At 41.7% G+C, this 22,123-nt stretch overlaps 1 protein-coding gene across 4 annotated transcripts in view; it reads left to right on the plus strand.

Annotated features, from left to right (window-relative positions):
- The first annotated feature begins 297 nt into the window (after positions 1-297).
- KYAT3 (kynurenine aminotransferase 3) overlaps positions 298-22,123 on the plus strand; it is a 73,427-nt gene continuing 51,601 nt past the window's right edge. The window contains exons 1-2 of one of the 4 annotated variants that reach the window (XM_058716682.1): positions 298-573; positions 6,882-6,981. In XM_058716682.1, the coding sequence (XP_058572665.1) occupies positions 6,883-6,981 (99 nt within the window). In that variant the 5' untranslated portion in view covers positions 298-573; position 6,882. Of the gene's footprint in view, positions 574-866; positions 986-1,282; positions 1,630-5,745; positions 5,965-6,881; positions 6,982-22,123 lie in introns of those variants that run through there. The other 3 variants (XM_058716683.1, XM_058716685.1, XM_058716684.1) reach the window with 3 other exon arrangements.

The following is a 22,123-nucleotide window of genomic DNA, read 5'->3' on the forward strand; positions in this document are numbered from 1 at the left end:
AAATGTAAATTCCTGCTTTTTTTCCCTCACCCCTGTCCCAGATGACGAATTACATCTACAAACCCCTTTTCACACTCTGTTTAGTGTCGCCCTCTCTCAAAAAACCTTAGCATTATTCTCACTACAACTTTTCTCTGGCCTAAACCCAGGGCCCCGCGGTTTACCGTTTCTTCCAAATCAGCCCTCTTCCTCTAACATCCAATTAGGGCCCAGGGCCCAAATTTCATAGCCAATCCGCGGCCACATCCAAGGCCCCTCCTCGACCCCACCCCCCTGCCCAGCCCAGCCTCTGTTCCTCTGACCTAACACCGCCCCCGCACCTCCACCTGCCCGGAGCAGTTCGCGATCTTCTCAGGCCCTCCAGCCCCTTTCAGCGCCTTCTGTCCCACCCCGCATCCCTTGGCATCCAGTCCTCGCTCGCGGCCGACGCCTCAGCCAATCCGCGTGCTGCATCCCGACCCCGCGGGCACCCGCGCCCAGACTCCGCCCCCACGCCCGAATCCTGACCCACCCGGCCCTGAAGCGCAGGCGTGACCCGAGCCGGGGGAGGCGAGACTGGCTCTCGCGTAGGAGGTGAGTGGGGTGTCAGGGGGGCGCTCCGGGTCCCGGCGCGCGGAGTCGTGTGGAGCGAGGCCGGGAGGGAGGCGGCCGGAGTTGGGCTCCCGGCGAGCCGGAGAGGCCGACTGGATCTCCTTCAGGACCGGGACTAGCGTTTGGGAGCAGGCGGCGTGACCCGGGGCTGGGTCCCTTGACCCGCACTCTGGCGCTGCGGGGCGCCCGCGCTGGCGTTGTTTCCTCTGGAGAGGTGGCTGGCTTGGCAGGTGGGGCCCCAGCACCCCGGTCACCCCCCCCCCCCCAAAAAAAAAGCCTTTTTGCCCCTTTTGCTCTTGATTTTACAACTTTGGCATTTTGAAAACACCGACAACAGTTCATCCAAAACCGGGATTCCTAACTGGAAAGGAAACGAAGGCTGTTCACTTGCCGGGTAAGTGAAGTGTGGAGTCTGAAGTGTGTGGTTAGAAAAGCAGCCCAATCTGCCGCTCCACGAGTGCGACCCCCCGCCCTTGGGCTGCCTCCCGGGCACGGGGGCGCCTGTCCCCCTCTGCGGCCTGAGGCCAGAATTGGGCAGCCCGCCCACTTCCACGGCAGGCGCCAACCGAGCACAAAGTCACTTCGTGTTGTGCTAGAACCTCATTCCTTCTCATGGAAACAAGGCAGCCACACTTCTTCCCCCAATCAGATTTATATTCGCCGAAGATCGGCTTTTTAACAGTTTCAGGATCCTGCCTCCTTAAGTGTGGTGCGGGCTAAATATGGTTCGGGTTTCCCGTTCTTGCTCCAGTGACAGGGCTTTGAGGCCTGTTATTCCCACTGTACTTCCATGTCCAGTACCTGTTCACCTAGATGCCCTCTGTTGCACCAGGGAACTTTGCAAACAAAAGTTTGGAAGAAGTGGGCCGACAGGGAGAGCGTAAGGTAGAAATAATCTTTGTTCAAACTGCTAACGTGGGCTGTGCATTGGCGTCAGCCTTTTTTGGAGTCACCTCACCTTGAGGCTTGCAGTTAACCTGAGCGATCTGAACATCGTCAGATTAAACCTTTTCGTCCCCACAAGCAAAGCAGTTATATGTAAATTGATCATTTGGGTTTAAGGCCAGAGTTTCAAACTGATAAGATTAATTTTGACTGCTTTACTTACATTGTAGCTCTGGGTTCTGCTCCCCGCCCCCACCAACAATTCTCGACCCTTCTCAGCTTGTGGCACACACACCTTCTGTATCTTGGTTTTAAATACTCTACTCCAATGATGAGAAATAGTTTAATTTTATATTGATCATGATTATTTCAATATGGAGCTGACCTTATGTATAATATGCTGTAATCAGGTTTACCAGATCGCCTTGCTATACAATTGCCTGGTTTTCTTCTCAGAGCATTGTTTTTAAGGAGAAGCTAGTAAAATATAGTGAAAATGTTGTTTAGGGTTAAAAACCATATACCTTTGATTTTTTTTCTGACTTTTCAATGACATCCAAATTTGTTCATTTATTTTTATTATTTGTAAATATACATATGGAATGTTAATTGCATTAGAAAGTGCTGGTCAAAATGTGTTTATGTAAACTGCAGAAGAAAAACAGCTTCAGAGGTTCTGAATCTATATCTGTCAGCCTACTTAGATTTCTTTGGAGCCTTTTTTTTTCTTTCCCCCCACGGATACCCCACAATTTCTCCCACAAACAGATTACCTAGTGAGAGAGTAATGGTTGAGGAGAGAGCCCAGATCTGGGTATTGAGAAATTCTATCATTTAGTGGCGGGTTGGAGGAGAGGTAGGAGGGAAATGAGGGATCCTACTACGTCAAAAGCCAAAAGAACACGGGTGTTTCTGGGAGGAGACAGGACTTACCCAGTAGTATCTGAAGCTGCAGAGAGCTCAAGGGTCAGAACTGACTTGAGCAAGATCTGCCTCTGTGGAGTAATGGGTACAAAAGTCAGATTGCATACAAGAAGAATGAAATCTTGCCATTTGCAACTAACTACGTGGATGGAACTGGAGAGGATTATGCTAAGCGAAATTAGTCAGAAAAAGACAAATACCATATGACTTCACTCATATGAGGAATTTAAGATACAAAACAGATGAATAAAAGGGAAGGGAAGCAAAAATAATATAAAAACAGGGAGGGGGCAAAACATAAGAGACTCTTAAGTATGGAGGAAAAACAGGGTTGCTGGAGGGGTTGTGGGAAGGGGATGGGCTAAATGGGTAAGGGGCATTAAGGAATCTACTCCTGAAATCAATATTGGACCATATGCTAACTTGGGTGTAAAATAAACAATAGATAAATTAAAAAAAAAAAAAGACTACATCAGGTTGAAGAGTATGTAGATTGAGGAAAAGGAGACAACTAATCTGTCTTTTTAAAAGTTTTGCTCTTAAGAGAAAGTAACAGGAAGGTTTTGATTTGAAGAGGAAATGTACGATAGGGAGGAGAAGGTAGAGTCAAGAGTTTAATTCTTGGTTGGTGTTTTGTATTTGCTGTTTTTTGTAACTGGAAGAGATGTGAGCAAGGAAAGTTGCATTTACAAGAGAAAGGGTAATAATCACTGGAGAAAGGTCTCTGTAGTGCTAGGAGTGAATGAGATCTAAGCCATGGGAGGAAGAATTATCCTTTTGTGGGAGGGTGAGTTCCTGTAGTATAGAGAGGAAGGAAAAAGTATTCTTTGGGCTTGGTGTTTTCTATTTGGGTAAACTGAGATGGTAAATCTGATGGCTTCTATTTTCTCTATGATAGGAAGCAAGGGCATCTATTTAGAACAAAGAGCTTTTAGGTTAGAGGAGTGTGGGAAAAATTAAAATCTGGACTGTAGGAGAGAAGTGTGGCCTGCCCTCTTAGGGTTTCCAGCTGGGCCTTAGAATTATACTGACATAAGGCAGATAGTAGGAGAAGCGTACAAAGAAGCGGCCAAAACAACTTCTTTTATACTAGGTTGAACGTGGAGAGGCAATTGTGGGAAAGTAACTAAAATATTTAGGTAAGCTAAAGGAAGATAAGGATTATTTTAACAAGGCCTCTTTTTACAAAATTCTCTCAGCTTCAGTTTACCATCTAAGAGTGTTCCTTTTCTCCTGTATAGGGAAGGCACCTTTCACATGGAAATTTTATCTCCTGTTTTCAGGAAGAAAAGGAAGGATCAGATTGCTCTTTTTGGCATTTGCTATTTTTCAAGTGCCTTTAGCTCAAAATAATTCTTATTCCAAAGTGGCGTATTTTGGGGTGGCATATCCTGCCATCCTTCCCCTACAAAATAGAGTATAACGCTGCAGAGTGTTGGGGGTCAATTCGAAGTTAATGGCCATGTATTTATGGTGAAACCACGCATCCTGTATGACCTTCCCCAGCTTGGGAAAATCAAACACTGTAGATGAGTTGATCCAGGGCTAGAGTGTTACAGACAGGTGAGAGGCTAGACAGGGTGGGGTAGGGCATTGTCTAGAAGATTACTGAAGTGATGAACTGGCATCTATATTGGAAAATAAAGGAAAGTGCAGGCTGATTGGGAAAAGGAAAGGCAGCCTCCTAGAGATCTTGATAATACTGAAGAATAGAATAATTAATTGAAAGGAAAGATAGTTTATGGTCAAAGAGCAGAATGTTTCAATCAGTTATTTTGCAATTAGACCCGACTGAGGTAATGGCAAGGTGCAGTGTATGGTAGCAGGAGAGAGTCTAAGGTGGAATGGAGCAGAAGAGCAGTGGACATGGGGATGTCACCTGTTGGGTGGATCATCTCTGAAGCCATTGAAATTACCTGGGATGGTCACAGTATTGAGTTGAGAATACTGTGCGTACTGACAAAGTCCTTAATAAGGACAGGGAGTTACCAGCAGGACAGAAAATAATGTCAGTGAGGCAGATGAGGGAAGTAATAGTCTGGCAGTGGTAAAATGGATGGCAAGAAAGAGTTAGGTGGGGCATATATGAGCAGAAGCCAACACTGAGGAACATAGAAGTGATATGTTCAGGAAACGGTTAAGATTTGTGTTAAAACAAGGAGAATACTCTGAGAACATAAAGATATATTGGAATTTGCTGATTATGGTCCACCTGTTCTAAAAGACACAATGGAAGGTTTGGAACGTGGAAGAGAAATGGAGAACTGGGTCAGTTGCCTGCAAGTACATTGTATTATGGAGGTAATATGCTGTTGAAGGTAGATAGAGAGGAGGCGAGATTTAGGCTTTGTGATTTCCAGATGAAAACAGGTAGATTGAGTGTCAACTTCCTAAGGAGAATGGGCACTGAGGCCTGGTGGCCAGAGATTTCCCAAGAGCTGGAGTCTAAGCTCCACTCGTGATCAGTCAGTGACTTACCAGCACCTTCTGGATTTACCTTCAAACCAAGGACTGATGTATTCACCTGTTTTGAAAAATGAGGGAACTGACGTTCAGCAAGAGTCAGCAACTTCCCCAAGGATAGAAAACTTTTTAAAATATCAGAATAAGGACTCGAATCCAGGTATCCTGATTCCTAGTACTGTCCCCGCACCCCTGCCCAGTTCTTCTCCAGAAGGTGGAACAGGTCTCTCTCATTTGTCCACTTAGAAGAAAATATTTTGCTTATACTTAGTCTAAATACCTAAGGAATTAGGCTGAACTGAAATAAATGAACATTGATTTGCTGGGGGGGAGAGGGGGGAGCAACTAATTATCCTAAATCAAATAGCTCCATGATACTCAATAAAGATTTTTTTATATTGTTCCCTTTGTTTGGTAATACCTTTTCTTAAAACTATCCACGTTGCCTAAACTAGTTAATAATTTATTCCTGAATAGAACAGTTAATGATGCAAGAATAAGCATTCCTTAATTTAAGAAAACCTGTTCTTCAACTTGAAAGACTTAAAACATAAGGGGTAATTATTTACTTTACAAAAGGAATCAATATTTCATAAAAAGATTCATAAATAGCCACTGATACCATTAATTTGTAATGTGATTTGATGTATTTATTCAGTAATTTAACATTTTATTTATCAAGTATGCCAGAGAATGCAGTAGGAAACTAAATACACCAGGCCCTGCACATGAAGCATCAAATGAGTGAATGAATGACCAACCAAACAACAACAACAAAAGTGCTTTGCAGAAAATTAAAATAGGCTGATGTGATAGAATGGCTGAGAGGCTGTTGTTGTTTTTTAATTTTTTAATGTTTATTATTTATTTTTGAGAGAGACAGAGACAGAGACGGAGTGCAAGCAGGGGAGGGGCAGAGAGAGGAAGACACAGAACCTGAAGCAGGTTCCAGGCTCCAAGCTGTCAGCACAGATCCGGATGCAGGGCTTGAACTCTCAAACTGCGAGATCATGACCTGAGCCAAAGTCAGATGTTTAACCAACTGAGCCACCCAGGCACCCCTAAGAGGCTGTTGTTTTAAGCTCAGATATTGCTGACAAGGTCAGGATTTTATATTTAACTTCTTAAGAAACTTCAATATATTATTTCTCACATTTAAAGCTTTCTGTAGCCTTAACATTTTGGTAACTCAAAGAGAGTCCTAGCTAGCTTTGGTGGATTCCTTTAAATCTGTAGAGTATGTCTCTTCTAAAGTTTAATTAACCACTGGAGATAGAGGAAATGACACCCACTGATACAAGATTCTCAGACTAAAACTTCTTCTAAGTAAGAAGTTTCTGTTTACCTGAGTGCTCTTAGAAAGTTGAGTTGTCTTCTAATTCCAGGTGACAGTATAATAATAGAATTTCATATTGCTTTGGTAACAGTTTTCCTTATAGGTAGAGATGTAATTCAGAATGCATGCCTGTTATGTGACTAGAATCTATTGAAATAGCTTGCTACCTTTCTATGGGATTGTTGAGGAAAGTGCCGTCTGAAAATAACCTAAAATTCATTCGTATATTCTTTATGTTTGTCAAGGACCTGCTATAATGCTTTTCAAACAACTTGCTAAATTCTAACCACTTTAATTTACTGTCACCAATTGTGCTTTTTTATATGACTTTATCCGGACGATTCTGAAATTTGAGTAGTTCCTAGGTTGAAATATCCTGGTTTTTATAGCTGCTATAAATGAAACTTCTACTTACTGTAATTTTATGCTCTTGACTAAATTAGAGCTTTTTATTTTTTGAATTCACAATATGCTTACACACCTCTAGTTTAAAATGACATATCCATAAATTTTTATAAGATAAAGAGGGTTCTAGTGATGAGAGGTTATATGTAGAAAGAGAACTGTGAAAAATTTTTACTTATATTTTGTGTAAGCTTATGGTCTATTAGCTAGCTGTAAGTGTCTGATAGTGATGTGTCATATATTTTCTTCTTGTTAACGTATTTCTTTTATCCTGCAGCATGTTTTTGGCCCAGAGGAGACTTTGCTCCCTTGAAAGTAGAGCAAAATTCCTGAAGACAATTTATTCTTCAAAAATCCTCGGACTCCCTACTTCTGCTGTAGGTATTGCTTAATCGCTTATACAGATACGTATTGTACTTATCCTGCCATGTCAAAAAAGGATACAATTTTCTGGGTACTTTAGAAGCATTTTATTGGAATGAGTATTTCTATGATGTGTAAGCTGAAGGTATCGCTGGTCATTGCTGGAACTGACATTCACTGAGCTGCTTGCTGTTTAAGTATCATAGTGCTGGCTGTTGCATACTCATTGTCTCCTTTTATCTTTGCGTAACTCTTCAAGTTATGAATTGTTATATTCTTGCGTTACAAGTGAGAAACTGGAGACTTAGACAGGTGTAGTAACTTCCCCAAGGTCACAGCCTTTAAATGGCATAATCAAAATGCCCACTCACCCCTGTCTAGCTCTGGCACTCTCAAGGGCACTCCCTGCCCACTCGAGATAGGAAGTTATAGTGAATGTGAGTGCTGGCCCTGTGACTTCCAGTTTATTAGAAAATATGGCAGATTGAGGAACAGATGATGTGAGAGCATGGAAAAGCAAACAATCCAAAATGTGGGTCATAACAAGATAGATTAAGTGACCCAGTCAGTGGCATGGGAAAAAAGTTGGGGGAGGGATATTTCAGAAGGACTGCTCTAGGGGCGCCTGGGTGGCGCAGTCGGTTAAGCGTCCGACTTCAGCCAGGTCACGATCTCGCGGTCCGTGAGTTCGAGCCCCGCGTCGGGCTCTGGGCCGATGGCTCGGAGCCTGGAGCCTGTTTCCGATTCTGTGTCTCCCTCTCTCTCTGCCCCTCCCCCGTTCATGCTCTGTCTCTCTCTGTCCCAAAAATAAATAAAAAACGTTGAAAAAAAAAAATTTAAAAAAAAAAAAAAAAAAAAAAAAAAAAGGACTGCTCTAGGATGAAAAGAGGCTTCAGAACTTCATCCAGCAAATACAGCATGTAGACCTTGTTTAGGAACTTGATTGCAATCAACTGAAATGCAAAAAAGGTATTTTTAAAGACAGAAAAATATGGATATGAATTGGGTATTAGATGGTTACAAAAACAAAGTCCAACTGAGAAAATTTGCAGATCTAACTGGCTTTATTAAATGATTCATGAACCGGCACCCTCCCATCCAGTGAGCAGAGAGGAGCCCCAAGGAGTTGTACAAAATGGAAGGCTTTTGTGGAAAGGAGGGTGGGGAAAGGAAGTTATTAGCAAAATGAAAGGATTGCTCCATGCCAGGAGCAATTACTCCATCTTTCTTTGAGGGATAGGGTGACCCATGTGGTAGACTCATTGGCAACTAATTGAAAAATTCCTGGCTGACTGATTAAGACTACATTTCTGAGGGAAGTTGATGGTGTAGTTAGATTAGGTATTAAGCCCCAGTTTGGTAACTTGGTCTAAGTGACATCATTTTGGGCCTGTGGTTTTGTTTTTAACAATTCTCTCGATTCTCCAAGTAACTGAGAGATGTGATCAAAATTTAAGGCATTAGTGCCATTCTCAGTTACCACTCTGAAGTTCACAATTTTGTTCTTTTAGGTGGTACCTATAGGTTACGATATTCCTGCTTAACCTCTTGATATTCACAGGTCATAACTTCCAGTTTACACTCATTAAGTTGGTCACTTTCGTCATTCCTTAAACAGCCCAGTCATTTGCTTCGTAATTAGTAGAGGAAGATATGATTACTATAAGGAGGATAATTCCCAGTGTTTGGAGTGTACTCTGAAGCCATTGTCCCAAGACTCAAACCAATCAAAATCCACAAAGTCAAAGAAAGACTCCAAGGAAGGAATCACCTTTTCACCTTTTTCCTTTGGTCTTATGTAATTGAGTTCTTCCCCAGAGATACTAACCCTGGTATAGCAGGTGGTGTTGGCCTCAGCACAAACACCTCCTTGTTCAGGTAAAAGATAATCAAGAGTTATTCTAATATCAAGGACAACTTTTGCCAGAGAGGCTAAAGATCTTTGTAGGACAACTATCCCATTAGCAACCGATTCTTCATTATCTTCAAGAGTTTGGGAGAGGTTTCTGATCACATCCTCCTTTTCATTAACTCCTAACCCGGGAATCATGACCCTGCCAAAGGAAGCAAATCCCGAATCCTGAATGCCTCCTGGTAGGTCTTTTTTAACTCAACGGTATAAATTCAGGGGAGTCGACCAATGAGATGTCTTAGTTTGCTTGTGAAAAGTTAGGGGTACGGTTAGATAACTTAAGAGGCCTTGCCCAGCTTGTGCCAACAAGGCATTCACAGGCCCAAAGAGAATGATAATTGCCATAAAGACACACAAACCATTCCCATTAGGATGGGATTATTGCATTTGCCCTCTCACCTGTCACCCCAGCCTGGGGTCAGTTAGATTTTCAGCACAATGGGAAGAACATTTCTAAACTGAAAGAATGAGTCCTTACAATACCCTGCAAAGATGGGTGTTGCTGGTGAGATGTCTTAGAGAATGGGAGCAGATGTGAGCTAGATGATCAGGAGAACGAGGATGTTCAAATAACAAGATTTATAGAAGTGATTGTATCTAATTGGGTGCTACACTTACAATTGAAGAAAGAAAAAAAAGCACAGTTTGTTCTATCTATAAAAGTTGAAATCAGTGGGAGACTTCAGGGGGTGCAGAGTTAATTGTAGTTTTCAGTGACATTAGGAAAAGAAGAGAAATAAGTCACAGGGAGGACCAGGGCTCTCTAACATCCTGGACAGATTGGAATCTTTGATGACAGATCCAGCAGTCTGAAAGATTACTCCCCTTTCCCTCTTAGCAATGGCCTGGGAGATACAGATGAAGGTCTTGTCTTTCCAGGCTAATGCCAAAGGAAAGAAAGAGGAGAAAAAATTTCATGTTAAAGTATGAAGTCTTGATCTGGTGTCTTGGGAAGAAGCAGTTCACTTCGATGTCAGCTACTTGTCTTGTCAATTTCATTTATATGTCTCCAGCATCTTACAGGAGCAGAGGTCAAGTGAGGCTGTCTTGTCTTTAGCTGTATGATATGTATGCAAGGCTTAATGCCCTCTAGTTTTTCTTTTTTTTTTTTTTCAACATTTTTAATTTATTTTTGGGACAGAGAGAGACAGAGCATGAACGGGGGAGGGGCAGAGAGAGAGGGAGACACAGAATCGGAAACAGGCTCCAGGCTCCGAGCCATCAGCCCAGAGCCTGACGCGGGGCTCGAACTCGCGGACCGCGAGATCGTGACCTGGCTGAAGTTGGACGCTTAACCGACTGCGCCACCCAGGCGCCCCTGCCCTCTAGTTTTTCAACAGTGTCAGTGGTCAGGAATACTTGGTAAGGTCCTTTCCAATGTGGCTCTAGAGCTGCTTTTTTTTTTTTCCCCTTCTCAGTGGTGTTTCCAAAATACCCAGTCCCCAGGCTCCAGAGTGACCAACAGGATCCTTGGAACTAGGGTCAGAGAAAGCTTCTTTAACCTGTTGATGGTAGGCCTTAGCATTAGACATTAAAGACTCACAGTAGGGGCGCCTGGGTGGCTTGGTTGAGCAACCAACTTCAGCTTGGGTCACAATCTCACAGGTCGTGAGTTCAAGCCCTGCGTCGGGCTCTGTGCTTACAGCTAAGAGCCTGGACCCTGCTTCAGATTCTGTGTCTCCCTCTCTCTATGCCCCGCCCCCACTCACATTCTGTGTCTCTCTCAAAAATAAATAAACATTAAAAAAAAAAAAAAAAGACTCAAAGTAGCTAGTCATACTGGCATGAGGTGACAAGCAGAAAGTTGCATGCCAATAGAAGTTGGCCTGCAGGTGACTATCTCATGTAGAGTGAGTTTATGTTTCCCAAGGGGGACATTGTGAATTATCAGCAGAGCCAGTGGCAGAACCTTAGACCAAGGGAGTCCAGCAGTTTCAGTAAGCTCAGAGATTTTAAGTTGGAAAATTGCATTAGTTCTTTCAACCTTGCCCAATGAATTGAGGCAATAGGAAAAGTGATATGTCCGAGATGTTTGTAAGGCCTTTATTAAAGCTTGTATGATTCTCCCAATGAAGTGGATGCCTTGATCACTAGAAATTATGGAAAGTATACCCCAATTGGGAAACATGTTTTCTACCAGTTTCTTTGTCACTTGAGGGAGTAAGCCTTGCAGCCGGGGAAAGCTTCAGCCCATCTGGAAAATATACAAACAATAACAAGAACATATTGATAACCCCAGAATGGTGGCAGTTGAATGAAGTCCAGCTGTAGGTGTTCAAAGGGTCCATAGGAGGCTGGGAACAAAAATAGGTTTTCTAGAACTGTGGTCCTGACAGGTTAGACACTGATGGTAAACTGTGGTTTGTTTGTTTGTTTGTTTGTTTGTTTGTTTTTGGCAGTCTTGTAGAAGTTTGTCCACCAATGTTTGTTTATAATTTGAGTTATGTTAAACCTATGGTGGGTGAAGGAATGTAAAAATCAAAAAATGGGATTTGCCAAGGAGCCGGAAAGAACCAAGCAGCCATCATGGGCTTCCCGTATCCTTGACTGTTCATTGAATTTACAAGCGTTATTTGCACATCCTAATTTTTCTGATTCAGGAGCAAACTGTTACCATGTCGCAAGGACATCAGGATGGCAAAGGTCTGGCAACAAAGGGACGTTTTTTTGTAGAAGCAGAATGGACTTTATCCACATGTGCCACATCCTTTACAGATTCTCTTGCTGCTGCCTCTGCATGAAAGTCAGCTGGGGCATGTCCCTGATGTTCAGGTTTAATCCTTTTAGTATGTGTCTCTACTTGAGGACAGGAACTTCAGAAGATAGAGTAAGGTCGTGTATGCGTCCATTTTTTCTTGGGGTCCCAGTGGACATGAAAAAACCCCTTTGTTTCCATAACATTCCAAACTCATGGATTACCCCAGTGGCATATCCTTCAGCAGTGTAAATATTAACAATGTGCCCTTTTGAAAACTGACCTGCGCTGGTGAGGGTCTGGTGCTCTGCTTGTTGGGCTGATTTAGCTTTTGGCACATTTCCCTTTCCGGGTAGTTCATATTGGGTGGTAACAGCATAATCAGCCTGGAACTTCCATTTTCATTTTTACAGTATGACCCATCAAAAAACAAGATTAGATCAGAATTAGTCAAAGGGGTGTCCTTTAGATCAGGACACAGTGTCCTGAAATGGGACATTAGTACCTCACAGTAGTGAGGCTCACCTTCATTAGGCAGGGGGGCCCTAATGTGTCAGGTCTAAGAATGTTGCAACATTTAAGATGAAGATTGGTGGTGAAAACAGAAGGACTTTGAGTTTAGTGGGTCAATTCAGAGTTAGGAAGGCTTTGGACAGCATGTGGGGTTTGTAAGTAGACATCCCTTCCAGAATGTTAGATCAGCTGAGGCTTCTGACTGAAGCTGCATCTTGCCTTAAAGCAGCTGGGATAGACTGAAGCACCTGAATCAAGCTGCATACTATAATGGGCAACAAGCCTTTGTCACCATCTTGTGTGAGCATCTCCAGGACTTGGTTATTTTTCATGTATAAATTAGGCGAACGATTTTTTTTTTTTTTTTTAAATTTTTTTTTTAACATTTATTTATTTTTGAGACAGAGAGAGACAGAGCATGAACGGGGGAGGGTCAGAGAGAGGGGGAGACACAGAATCAGAAGCAGGCTCCAGGCTCTGAGCTGTCAGCACAGAGCCCGACGCGGGGCTCGAACCCACAGACTGTGAGATCATGACCTGAGCCGAAGTCAGCCGCTTAACCGACTGAGCCACCCAGGTGCCCCTAGGCGAACGATTTTTGAATAGTTCAGCTTCCCTGGGGCAGGTGGCTCTTGTAAGGCTTGTTTTGGTTTTAGAAAGGCCTGTTTATGTAGATCATCCCGGGGAAAGGGGTCCAGGAACCAAAATGGTAATAAGTTCATAAGATGGGGAAGCACATAAAAATTAGCAACCCATAGTCTGTGACATCAGCTAGACCTAGAACTCCATGAAGCTGTCACTTTGTTGTAGGCCTAGGAAAGTCCTGGATTAGTCTAATTCTTTTTGGAGATAGCCAGATCCCACCAGTACTTACATCATGATCTAAGTAATAAACAGTGTCTGAGGATGATTGCGATTCTTCAGATACCTTATGTCCTTTTCAACTAACTGTTGTAGCAAATAAATGGGATCTTGTATGGATGCCTTCTTAGTAACAGAGCACAGCAAGAGACTGTCCACATGCTATAAAAGAGTTCATTACCTGGGGAACTGGAGGGTATTTCTGTCTTTGTGGAGCAGCTGGGAGAAATAAGAAGGGGACTCAATGAGCCTTGGCCTCTGTACCCAACTGTTCGGGTGTATTGTTGATCATTCTGAGTAAAGGCAAATAGATCTTGTCTGTCAGGATCTGCAGGGATGCTGAAAGAGGCTGAATGGAGGTCTGCCACAGCGAACAATTTTGAGTCAGGTGGAACTTGGGACAAAAGGCATGTTTGGAAAAAAGGGGAATAACTGTCTTGTTAATAGATCTGAAGTCCTGGACAAATTGCTATTCCCTCCCATTAGGTTTCTGGACTGGCAAGCCCCTTGAGTGTTAGAAGGCCTCCTACAGAATTGATTAACTCCTGGCTGATTAGGTCTTCTCGTATTGGTTGGAGGCCTTGCATGGATGCTGAGGAAATTCGGGAGGAAGTTTAGTCACATCTATACGTATTTTTATACGCACTGCGCTTTTTATCCTTCCATTGTCTATACTGGAAGCAGCTCATCGAATTTCAGGCATCTTGATTAAATTAAGGAACTTCTGTTAGAATTCTTCTATTTCGGGACACCTGGGTGGCTCAGTCAGTTGGGCATCTGACTTTGGCTCGGGTCATGATCTCACAGCTTGTGGGTTCGAGCCCCGTGTCAGTCTCTGTGCTGACAGCTCAGAGCCTGGAGCCTGCTTCAGATTCTGTGTCTCCCTCTCTGTCTCTGCCCCTCCCCCGCTCTCTCTCTCTCTCTCTCTCTCTCTCTCTCTCTCTCTCTCTCAAATAAATAAGCATTAAAAAAAAAATCTTCTATTTCAAGGACAGAATGGAAAGAACATGAAAGATCAGGTTTAGGTTGGTCAGGGAGCTCCAAAGTGAGGTCTTCCTTGGAGGCAACCCATATTAACCCTTTGAGTTTGGACGGGGATGGTTACCTGATAGAATGACTAGGGCTATGTCACACAGCAAAAAGGAATGTTTTTCAGTAAAAGGTTCCAAAGTCATTGGTACTGGTTGAGGTAGAATTTCTCTCTGAATTTTGTTAGCCACCCCCACAGTGGCAACTTCTTTTTCTCTCTGAGGGAACTGTTGCCCTATGAGAGTGAACTTTAAAGTACAAAGTGTGGTGGGGTGGCTGGGTAGCTCACTCGGTTAAAAATCTGATTTTGGCTCAGGTTGTGATCTTGTGGTTGGGCTCTGTGCTGACAGCTCAGAGCCTGGAGCCTGCTTGGGATTGTGTCTCCCTCTTTATCTGCCCCACTGCTTGCACTCTGTCTCTGTCTCTGTCTCTCAAAAATAAATAAACATTAAAAAGAAAAAAAAAGAAGATAGAAAGTGTAGCTGCAACTTCAGGCAGCTTAATTTCAAAAGGTAGTTCTTGAACAGTCTCTTCAGAGTATAAAGGCAGTTCAGACACAGAATTAGTAAAACCTAGCACCCAGGTAAAGAAGGATAGAGTGGAGCAGTAGGGGTCACATCAGTCTTAATGTCTTTTGTTTCAGGTACCTCTGCTGTTTTTACTTTTTCATTAGCCTTTTGTAATGAATCTTTTAATGAAGCTATTTTAGAACCTTGAAGTCTTTTGGAAACTTTTGTATACCAATTAAAATAGGTATCCTATTCTGTTCCTTTAATTTGGGAACCTTTCTTTTCTTTTATTTTAAAGTTTATTTATTTATTTTTAGGGAGGGAAAGCACAAGTCAGGGAGGGGCAGAGAAGGGGGGTGGGGGGAGAGAGAGAAAGAAAAAGAATCCCAAGCAGGCTCTGCACTATCATCACAGAGCCCCAAGCAGGGCTTGAACCCATGAACTGTGAGATCATGCTCTGAGCTGAAGTTGGACAGTTAACCTACTGGCACCTAGGCACCCGTGGGAATCTTTATTTTTAAGTGTACTTTGCAAATAAATGATCTTGTCTAACTGGAATGTTCCCCTTAATGGCCATTCCAATTCTAGGTGTTCTTAGTAATATTTTGCCATTTCTATAGATATTGCAGCTCCCAGCACTATAGTTTTTAGACCTAACATAAGCATGCTTGACTCTAGAATTCAAGGATCCATCCCATTAGCCTTTGAGTCTCTCAGAGCTGAACTAACACCTAAAATGATGTGCCTTGGGGTTGAGAATTGTGTATTTTACAGTGCACCTTGTTGAATGGAAGTTTTCTTGAGGTTGGCGGGTGACCTAGTGTTAATCCAACTTGTCCATGACCAACTTCTCATAGGAATCTTCTTAAGGTGGCAAGCACTCCAACAGCTCTTAAATGCCCCACCTATGGTCACCAATTTTTGCAGCGTTTTGGTCTCCAAGATCCCTGCTAGCAGTAACCTTTTTTTTTTTTTTTTAATTTTTTTTTTCAACGTTTTTAATTTATTTTTGGGACAGAGAGAGACAGAGCATGAACGGGGGAGGGGCAGAGAGAGAGGGAGACACAGAATCGGAAACAGGCTCCAGGCTCCGAGCCATCAGCCCAGAGCCTGACGCGGGGCTCGAACTCACGGACCGCGAGATCGTGACCTGGCTGAAGTCGGACGCTTAACCGACTGCGCCACCCAGGCGCCCCTAAAAATGATTTTAAAAGAAGTGGAGAGATGAAGCAAATGAGGTAAAATCGTGATGTGTGTATGAGTATTTTATATTAGGTTGCATCATATGACACTGTCGTTTTCATAGGTCAAAATGGATGAATAGTGGCACTTTCACGTTCAACCTAATTCTAATCTCTCAACTTTTCTGTAGGTTTGAAATTTCACAAAAACCATCACTAGCTTCTCCCTCTACTTGTGAATACTATGATTTCTACCTCATAAACGTCTTGAATTCTAGCTCTCCTCTTTATTACCACTGTAACTATCAGGAAAATGCCTACAGTTCACTGGAGCCTTTGCAGTGAACATAGTCAACACAGATAAGTAAGCATTCTTCCTGCCTTAGGCAGATGAAAATAAGCAGGCTCATCAGTGTTATCAAGGGTAGCACTGACAAGTTTAAATCAAGAGATAGTGGACCTAGCTAGACTCCTTCCTGTAGACCTGTTTTCTCTAGAAATCCTCATCCACACCATCATTAATATCATTGGAAAGTTACATAAAAGTCATCTCTGAGGAAAGGACTGTAATGGACGTTGGGCTGCACTTTATCTGTATCACTTGCTTTATTTTTTTATTTTTTAATTAAAATTTTTTTTTAACGTTTAGCCCAATGCGGGGCTTGAGCTCACAATCCTGAAATCAAGACCTGAGCTGAGGTCAATAGTCGGACACTTAACCCACTGAGCCACCCAGGTGCCCCTCTTTTCTGCTTTCTAAGTAGACACTAGGTTTTAAGTATGTGGTGTGTACTAAGAACTTTTTCACTATGGATTTAACTTATTTAATTATCACAACAGCGGCACAGGACAGGCATTCATTTTCCTTATAAACAGATGAGGAAATTGAGTTTCAGAGAAGAACCTGCTACTTTGCATAGCCAGTAGGTTTTGTTTTGTTTTAATTTTTTATTTGAGAGAGAGAGAGAGAGAGAGAGTGTGTGTGTGTGAGCGAGCATGCTTATACGTGAGCTGGGGACAGGGAGAGAAGGAAAGAGGAAAATCTTAACCAAGCTCCATGCTGAGCATGGGGCCTGACTCGGGGCCAATTCTTTTACCTCAGGATCGTGACCTGAGCAGAAATCAAGAGTCAAACAATCAACCGACTGAGCCACCCAGGTGCCCCTACTAGTAGTTTTGATGTTTAATTTCAAAGTAAGATCTACCTGGCTTGAAAGTTCATTGTGTTAAACAAGTTTGGAAATTTTAATTGGCATGTAGGCGTATATTCCAGGACACAGATTGGTGGGACCCCAATCTGCTTTACATATCTTCCTGGTGTTAGTGCCCAGTAGAAACCTGAGACCTGTTGTACAGTCTTAAATCCAAATTCACAAGAGTTGTCCTGATTGGTTTAGCCTGACTCAGTCGATTCCTAATCTAATAAACTGTGGGGGAGTGGGGGGGGGGGTGAGATTATATAGTCCAGACAGGCAGAGGTTTCACCCCTGTGAATATAGGTGGGGACAATAAACTCACTTATACTCAGTCTTGGCTTGGACCCAATTTTCAAAGAGAATAAATCAGGCTTTTTTTTTTTTTCCTTGACCTGAGTCCATTTTTTTTGGTATTTCCATCCTGTATTTACCTACTCTGCCAGCTCCCAGGTTTGAAGACTCTTATTTCCAATAAGCTTGTTTTTCTATAGGTATTGTTAAAAGATAATTTTCAGAAAAAAGGCAGAATCATGACTTATACAAATGTAAAGATGCATATGTATTAAAGATTTTTATTTTATTCATATGAGAGAACAAACAAGTTATGACCAGTTCAAAGGAAAGTAAAAAAGCATAAATTTGTATGTGATAAAGGAATTGAATTGCAAATGAAGGTAAAACTCATTTTTCCACTGGATGGAGGGAAGTCAATCAAAACTCTGGAACCATTTTGCCTGTCAGTTACAGTTACCTTCAGTCTACAAAGGTATAAAATATGTCAAAGACCAATTTTAGCTCTGCTGGACTCAGCCCTGGAAGGGTGTGTTCATGTAGCCACTGCATAGTTCTCCCTTAAAGAACACATTTTTCCTCTTACATATTATCTCTCAGAGGGGATCCAAATTCCTTCCCTTTCACTCACTTATTTAGTCAACAAATATCAAATAGCTACAGCATATTAGACACAAGTAATTATAATTTGAAACAACTGTATATGTTGCTTAAAAATTCCAGTTAAATATATGTGCCTTTGAGTTATAAATTGGATTTTTATGTAATTAGTTTTTCTCCTTGTATATCTTAAGTCATCAATCCCTGCTCTACATTTGCACTTCTGAGTTTTAACTTTGTTCTTCTACCATTACAGGAACAGGAACATTCTATGCCATCTAGTGGCAAAAGAGTGTGATTTGTCTGTGTTTTGTTTTGTTTTGTTTTTGCAGAGGTGGGGGAGTTGGAATATATAAATCATCATACCTTGGAAAACATCTAAAATCTATGAGATAATTCTGTTATTATCTGCTTGCTTGAGAAGTATTTTGTCCAAAGGGAGAAAGAAGACATTTCAGCATACCCTGGAAGCTTTTTTTTTTTTTAATTAAAAAAACTTATTTTCCATTTATTAATAGACTATTTTTTAGAGTATTATATGTTCAGAGCGAAACTGAGCAGAAACTAGAGAATTCCCATCTATCCCCTGCCCTCCCACATGCACAGCCTCCCCTATTATCAGTATCCGCTACCACAGTGGTACATTTATTACAATTGATGAACCCATAGTGATGCATCATTGTTACCCAATGTTCATAGTTTTTATTAGTGTTCATTCATATTGTTGTACATTCTGGGGATTTTGACAAAGGTATGAGGGAATGCACCTTCATAGTATTATGCAGAATAGTTTCACTGCCCTAAAAATCCTGTTTTCTACCTATTCATACCTTCTTCTGCCCAAGCCCTGGCATACACTGATCTTTTTACTGTCTTCATGATTTTGCCCTTAAGGTTCCCTCTTGTCATCTTTGCCTGATGCCTCATTTCTTTTTAGCACTGAATAACATTCTGTCATCTGGTTCTACCACAGTTTATCCATTTGCCTACTGAATGGTATCTTGGTTGCTTCTAAGTTTTGGCAATTACAAATTGCCAAACATCACACACGGGATTTTTTTATGAACATAATTCTTCAACTGCTTTGTGTGAAATACCAATGAGAGTGATTGCTGGATTGTATAGAATTTTAGTTTTATAAGAAACTACCCTGGCAGCTTTTTAAAATCAGCTTTATCAAAATACAATTAATGGTATCCACTTAGGCTGTAAAATTCTATGATGATTTGAAGAAGTATCATAAAACCACTGCTAAAATCAACATATAGAATGTGGTCAAGATTCCTCCTATTCCTTTGCAGTTCATCCCTCACTGTTGATTGGCTCTGGCTCCATACGTTAGTTTTCTTTGTAAAAAAATATTATTTTGTATTAATTGGATTATAATAGTATGTACTATGTCATCTTTTTTTTTCACATGCATAATGATTTTTACATTTACTCATGTTGTGATGTATCATTAGTTCATTCCTTTTTTTAAAAACAATTTTTAATGTTTATTTTTAAGAGAGAGGAGGGGTACAGAGAGAGGGAGACACAGAATCCAAAGCAGGCTCCAGGCTCTGAGCTGTCAGCACAGAGCCTGATGCAGGGCTCAGACTCACAAACCACGAGATCGTGACCTGAGCTGAAGTTGGACGCCTAACGGGCTGAGCCACCAAAGTGCCCCAGTAGTTCATTCCTTTTTATTACTGACTAGTATCACATTATATGGATATACCATCATTTATTTATCCATTTACCTGTTAATGGGCTTTTAGATTGTTTCCAGGTTTTGCTATTGTGAGTAAAACTGTTGTGAACATCTGTATACAAGCCATTGTGTAGACATATGCTTTCATTTCTTTTAGGTAAACACCTAACAGTGGAATGGTTGGGTTGTACTATACATTTACATTCAATTTTTAAGTAACTGCTAAGTAGCTTCCAAAGTGGTTGTACCATTTTACATGCCCACCAGGTTCCTGTGAGTTCCAGGCTGCCCCACATCCTTACCAACACTCACTATCAACATTTTTAGCCATTCTCATGGGTATTTAGTAGCACCTCATTATGGTTTTAATTTGCATTTTCCCAATGACTAATGACATTGAGCATCTTTTATGTGCTTCTGGCCATTCATATATTTTCTACAAAGTGGCTGTCAAATCTTGTTTACCTTCTCTTGAGTTGTAAAAGTTCTTTATATATTCCAAATAGTTTTTTGTAAGATATATGTTGTAATTCTTTCCCCCTTCTGTGGCTTACCTGGCAACTATTTAAGATTTGTGAGCCCATTGAATGATATTTAGGGAGAGGGAAAAATAATTCTGTTGTCTACCCTCCTAGGTTTTCTGGCTGAGACCCTGCAAATTAGACTTACAAAGACAGAGTAACAAGAGTAAAAGAAACATACTTAATTAACATGTAACATGTGCATTGTACATACAAACGGGAGAGCTCAGTAATGAGTAACTCAAAGGGGTGCTTTCGGTTTGAATAGCATCTTAAGAAAGAACAGTAAAGGGACGCCTGGGTGGCTCAGTCACTTAAGCGGCCAACTTCTGCTCAGGTCATGATCTCATGGTTCTTGGGTTCGAGCCCCATGTTGGGCTCTGTGCTGGCAGTTCAGAACCTGGAGCCTGTTTCAGATTCTCCTTCTCTCTCTGTCCCTCCCCCACTTGCTCATGCTTTCTCTCTCTCTCTCTCTCTCTCAAAAATAAATAAACATTAAAAAAATTTTTTTAACTAAAAAAAATAAAAGCATGGGAAACAGAAACACCATGAATGCAATTAGTTAAAGGCAAGTGGTCTTATACTGTTGATTCACTGTATGTGAGGGGATGGCATGGTGGGAGAGAAGACTGGAAATAAATTAAGGGCCTTGAATGCCAGGTTTGAATTTGAACTTTGTTCCATAGTTTGAGGAAAGTCATTAAAGATTTTAGAGCAAAGTGGTAGCATCCCCTAATCTATTTTATAGCTTTGTAGTGATGGGTGATGGGTTAGAGGGAGGATGTCATTGAGGTATTTAAAAATAAGGATAGTTAAAAAGAAGTAGGATTTCATTGGGTTCAGAAAATACTTGTGAATGCAACCTGCCAAAAACCATTTTAGATACCAGAGATACAGCACTGAACAACACAAGTCCTTATTATCTGAAGTTTTCATTTTAGTGAGCAAGATAGATAATTAAGGAGTAATAATTTCAAGTAGTGGTAAATGTCATAAGAAAATAAAATAGAAATAAGCTAAAATTATTGGTGGGGCTAGTGGGAGAGAGGCAATAATATTAGGGCATATAGTTTTGGAAGCCCTCTCTGAGGTTATATTTCAGTATTGTGTACATGTGTGTATTTAACCACACAAATATTTATTTCTATAGTAAGGAAAAAACCTCATTTTCGTCTTCTCCAAGATACCATGAGGTCTGACTACACGGGCGCACACACACAGCTTCCTTGCTATGCGCCGTTGCTTATCCAGCATTTACCCCAAGGAAACAAGCAGGGTGAAGAGGGGTGGGGTGCGGAGTCATATTGAATAGAGTGACATAAAGAGGCAGGCACATGAAGATCTAAGAGAAGGGCATTCCAGGCAGAGCACACAGCAATTACAAAGTTTTTTTTTTTAATAAATTTTTTTTTTAACATTTATTTGTTATTGAGAGACAGAGACAGAACGTGAGCAGGGGAGGGGCAGAGAGAGAGGGAGACACAGAATCCGAAGCAGGCTCCAGGCTCCGAGCTGTCAACACAGAAGGGGCTCGAACTCAGAAACCGTGAGATCATGACCTGAGCCGAAGTCGGTTGCCCAACCAACTGAGCCACTCAGGCACCCCCAAAGTTGTTTTTTTTTGTTTTTTTTTTTTTAGAGAGAGAGAGCAAGTGGGAGAGGGCAGAGAAAGAGGGAGAGAGAAAGAATCCCAATTAGTAAGCTCTGAGCTGTCAGCGTGGGGCCCAAACTCAGAAACTGTGAGATCATGACCTGAGCTGAAACCAAGAGTTGGACATTTAACCAACTGAGCCACCCAGGCGCCCCACAAAGGCTTTTATGTCATCAACTTTGCTACAGTAACAAAACCCACCAAATCTTACCTTCTTAGGTCACTAAACACTGCATTCTCACCCATAAGACATACAGGCTACAAATAAGTACTGGCTTTGCTCCAGTTTGCAACTCCACTCTGTCTTTTTAATCTAGGATTGAGGCTAAAGGAGTAGCCCCTGTCTGAGACATGGTCTTCTCATAGTAAAGGACAGAAGAAATTAAGGCTGAGCCAAAACCATGCAAAAGTACTTACAACTTCTTGAACATAGTATATGTCACATCCACTTGCACTCAATTGACCAGAGCAAATCACATGGCCAATCTCAAAGTCATTCCTTCC

Source organism: Neofelis nebulosa, chromosome 2 (assembly GCF_028018385.1).
Source record: "Neofelis nebulosa isolate mNeoNeb1 chromosome 2, mNeoNeb1.pri, whole genome shotgun sequence".
Taxonomy (NCBI): Eukaryota; Metazoa; Chordata; class Mammalia; order Carnivora; family Felidae; genus Neofelis; species Neofelis nebulosa.